At 50.0% G+C, this 3,999-nt stretch overlaps 1 protein-coding gene across 1 annotated transcript in view; it reads left to right on the forward strand.

Moving 5' to 3' along the window:
* Positions 1 to 3,747, forward strand: part of LOC134000635 (tyrosine-protein kinase receptor TYRO3-like) — an 8,529-nt gene extending 4,782 nt beyond the window's left edge. Inside the window, exons 2-3 of the mRNA XM_062440045.1 lie at positions 3,173 to 3,355; positions 3,642 to 3,747. Coding sequence (XP_062296029.1) covers positions 3,173 to 3,355; positions 3,642 to 3,646 — 188 coding nt within the window. The 3' untranslated portion in view covers positions 3,647 to 3,747. The remainder of the gene's footprint in view (positions 1 to 3,172; positions 3,356 to 3,641) is intronic.
* The last annotated feature ends 252 nt before the right edge of the window (positions 3,748 to 3,999 follow it).

Below are 3,999 nucleotides of genomic sequence, written 5' to 3' on the forward strand. Positions count from 1 at the left end.
CTGATCTGAGGGTTAGGGTTTCTAACAGCTGATCTGAGGTTAGGGTTCTAAACAGCTGATCTGAGGGTTAAGGTTCTAACCCCTGATCTGAGGGTTAGGGTTCTAACAGCTGATCTGAGGGTTAAGGTTCTAACCCCTGATCTGAGGGTTAGGGTTCTAACAGCTGATCTGAGGGTTAAGGTTCTAACCCCTGATCTGAGGTTAGGGTTCTAACAGCTGATCTGAGGGTTAGGGTTCTAACAGCTGATCTGAGGGTTAGGGTTCTAACAGCTGACCTGAGGGTTAGGGTTCTAACCCTGATCTGAGGGTTAGGGTTCTAACAGCTGATCTGAGGGTTAGGGTTCTAACAGCTGATCTGAGGGTTAAGGGTTCTAACCCCTGATCTGAGGGTTAGGGTTCTAACCCCTGATCTGAGGGTTAGGGTTCTAACCCTGATCTGAGGGTTAGGGTTCTAACAGCTGATCTGAGGGTTAGGGTTCTAACAGCTGATCTGAGGGTTAAGGTTCTAACCCCTGATCTGAGGGTTAGGGTTCTAACAGCTGATCTGAGGGTTAGGGTTCTAACCCCTGATCTGAGGGTTAGGGTTCTAACAGCTGATCTGAGGGTTAAGGTTCTAACCCCTGATCTGAGGGTTAGGGTTCTAACAGCTGATCTGAGGGTTAGGGTTCTAACAGCTGATCTGAGGGTTAGGGTTCTAACAGCTGATCTGAGGGTTAAGGTTCTAACCCCTGATCTGAGGGTTAGGGTTCTAACCACTGATCTGAGGGTTAGGGTTCTAACCCCTGATCTGAGGGTTAGGGTTCTAACAGCTGATCTGAGGGTTAGGGTTCTAACAGCTGATCTGAGGGTTAAGGTTCTAACCCCTGATCTGAGGGTTAGGGTTCTAACAGCTGATCTGAGGGTTAAGGTTCTAACCCCTGATCTGAGGGTTAGGGTTCTAACAGCTGATCTGAGGGTTAAGGTTCTAACCCCTGATCTGAGGGTTAGGGTTCTAACAGCTGATCTGAGGGTTAGGGTTCTAACCCCTGATCTGAGGGTTAGGGTTCTAACAGCTGACCTGAGGGTTAGGGTTCTAACAGCTGACCTGAGGGTTAGGGTTCTAACCCCTGATCTGAGGGTTAGGGTTCTAACAGCTGATCTGAGGGTTAGGGTTCTAACAGCTGACCTGAGGGTTAGGGTTCTAACAGCTGATCTGAGGGTTAGGGTTCTAACCCCTGATCTGAGGGTTAGGGTTCTAACAGCTGATCTGAGGGTTAAGGTTCTAACCCCTGATCTGAGGGTTAGGGTTTCTAACAGCTGATCTGAGGGTTAGGGTTCTAACAGCTGATCTGAGGGTTAAGGTTCTAACCCCTGATCTGAGGGTTAGGGTTCTAACGCTGATCTGAGGGTTAGGGTTCTAACAGCTGATCTGAGGGTTAGGGTTCTAACCCCTGATCTGAGGGTTAGGGTTCTAACAGCTGACTCTGAGGGTTAGGGTTCTAACAGCTGACCTGAGGGTTAGGGTTCTAACCCCTGATCTGAGGGTAGGGTTCTAACAGCTGATCTGAGGGTTAGGGTTCTAACAGCTGATCTGAGGGTTAGGGTTCTAACAGCTGATCTGAGGGTTAAGGTTCTAACCCCTGACTGAGGGTTAGGGTTCTAACCCCTGATCTGAGGGTTAGGGTTCTAACCCCTGATCTGAGGGTTAGGGTTCTAACAGCTGATCTGAGGGTTAGGGTTCTAAACAGCTGATCTGAGGGTTAAGGTTCTAACCCTGATCTGAGGGTTAGGGTTCTAACAGCTGATCTGAGGGTTAGGTTCTAACCCCTGATCTGAGGGTTAGGGTTCTAACAGCTGATCTGAGGGTTAAGGTTCTAACCCCTGATCTGAGGGTTAGGGTTCTAAACAGCTGATCTGAGGGTTAGGGTTCTAACAGCTGATCTGAGGGTAGGGTTCTAACAGCTGACCTGAGGGTTAGGGTTCTAACCCCTGATCTGAGGGTTAGGGTTCTAACAGCTGATCTGAGGGTTAGGGTTCTAACAGCTGATCTGAGGGTTAAGGTTCTAACCCTGATCTGAGGGTTAGGGTTCTAACCCCTGATCTGAGGGTTAGGGTTCTAACAGCTGATCTGAGGGTTAGGGTTCTAACAGCTGATCTGAGGGTTAGGGTTCTAACAGCTGATCTGAGGGTTAGGTTCTAACCCCTGATCTGAGGGTTAGGGTTCTAACAGCTGATCTGAGGGTTAAGGTTCTAACCCTGATCTGAGGGTTAGGGTTCTAACAGCTGATCTGAGGGTTAAGGTTCTAACCCCTGATCTGAGGGTTAGGGTTCTAACAGCTGATCTGAGGGTTAGGGTTCTAACAGCTGATCTGAGGGTTAGGGTTCTAACAGCTGATCTGAGGGTTAGGGTTCTAAACAGCTGACCTGAGGGTTAGGGTTCTAACCCCTGATCTGAGGGTTAGGGTTCTAACAGCTGATCTGAGGGTTAGGGTCTAACAGCTGATCTAGGGTTAGGGTTCTACAGTGATCTGGGGTTAAGGTTCTAACCCCTGATCTGAGGGTTAGGGTTCTAACCCTGATCTGAGGGTTAGGGTTCTAACCCCTGATCTGAGGGTTAGGGTTCTAACAGCTGATCTGAGGGTAGGGTTCTAACAGCTGATCTGAGGGTTAAGGTTCTAACCCCTGATCTGAGGGTTAGGGTTCTAACAGCTGATCTGAGGGTAAGGTTCTAACCCCTGATCTGAGGTTAGGGTTCTAACAGCTGATCTGAGGGTTAAGGTTCTAACCCCTGATCTGAGGGTTAGGGTTCTAACAGCTGATCTGAGGGTTAGGGTTCTAACAGCTGATCCGAGGGTTAGGGTTCTAACAGCTGATCTGAGGGTTAGGGTTCTAACAGCTGATCCGAGGGTTAGGGTTCTAACAGCCAAACATGTGTAGACTCGTCTCTGAAATATTTCTACAAACTAAATATCTATTAAATGTCTCTCCCTCCTCCTCCTCCTCTCCCTCCTCCTCTCCCTCCTCTCCTTCCTCTCCTTCCTCCTCTCCCTCCTCTCCTTCCTCTCCCTCCTCTTCCTCTCCTTCCTCCTCTCCTTCCTCTTCCTCCTCTCCCTCCTCTCCCTCCTCCCCCCTCCTCCTCCCCTCCTCCCCCTCCTCTTCCTCCTCTCCCTCCTCCCCCCTCCTCTTCCTCCAGGTGTGTTTTTCACCAAGCATCCGACCAATCAGACGGTGTCTCAGGGCAACGCGGCCCGGCTGGGTTGTGCCGTGCAGGGTTTGGTTGATCCTGACATCATGTGGATGAAAGACGGAGAGAAGCTGTACAGTACCGACCAGATGTTCATCACACTGGGAGAACAGCACTGGAGACGTTCCACAGGTCACACACACACACACACACACACACAGTAACACACACAAACACACATAGACACAGACACACACACGCACACACAGTAACACACACACACACACATAGACACACACACACACACACACACACACGCACACACACACAGTTACACACACACACACACACACACACACATAGACACACACACACACACACACACACACACACACACACACACACACACAGTAATATGAATGTATTGATATTAATATATATATAATAATATATGAATGTTCTGGTTCTGGTCCGTCAGTGTGAAGTCGGTGCAGCAGCAGGATGGCGGGGTCAGTACTGGTGTGAAGTTGAGTTTGACGGTGAGACGTTTTCCTCTGAGAGAGCCTGGATCACAGTAGAAGGTGAGAGCACCTCCTCCTGCGCCTCCTCCTCTCAGTAACTCCTCCTGCGTCTCCTCCTCTCGGTACCTCCTCCTGCATCTCCTTCTCTCAGTAACCTCCTCCTGCGTCTCCTCCTCTCAGTACCTCCTCCTGCGCCTCCTCCTCTCAGTAACTCCTCCTGCGTCTCCTCCTCTCAGTACCTCCTCCTGCGTCTCCTCCTCTCAGTACCTCTCCTGCATCTCCTTCTCTCAGTAACCTCCTCCTGCGTCTCCTCCT

This window comes from Scomber scombrus, chromosome 19 (assembly GCF_963691925.1).
Source record: "Scomber scombrus chromosome 19, fScoSco1.1, whole genome shotgun sequence".
Taxonomy (NCBI): domain Eukaryota; kingdom Metazoa; phylum Chordata; class Actinopteri; order Scombriformes; family Scombridae; genus Scomber; species Scomber scombrus.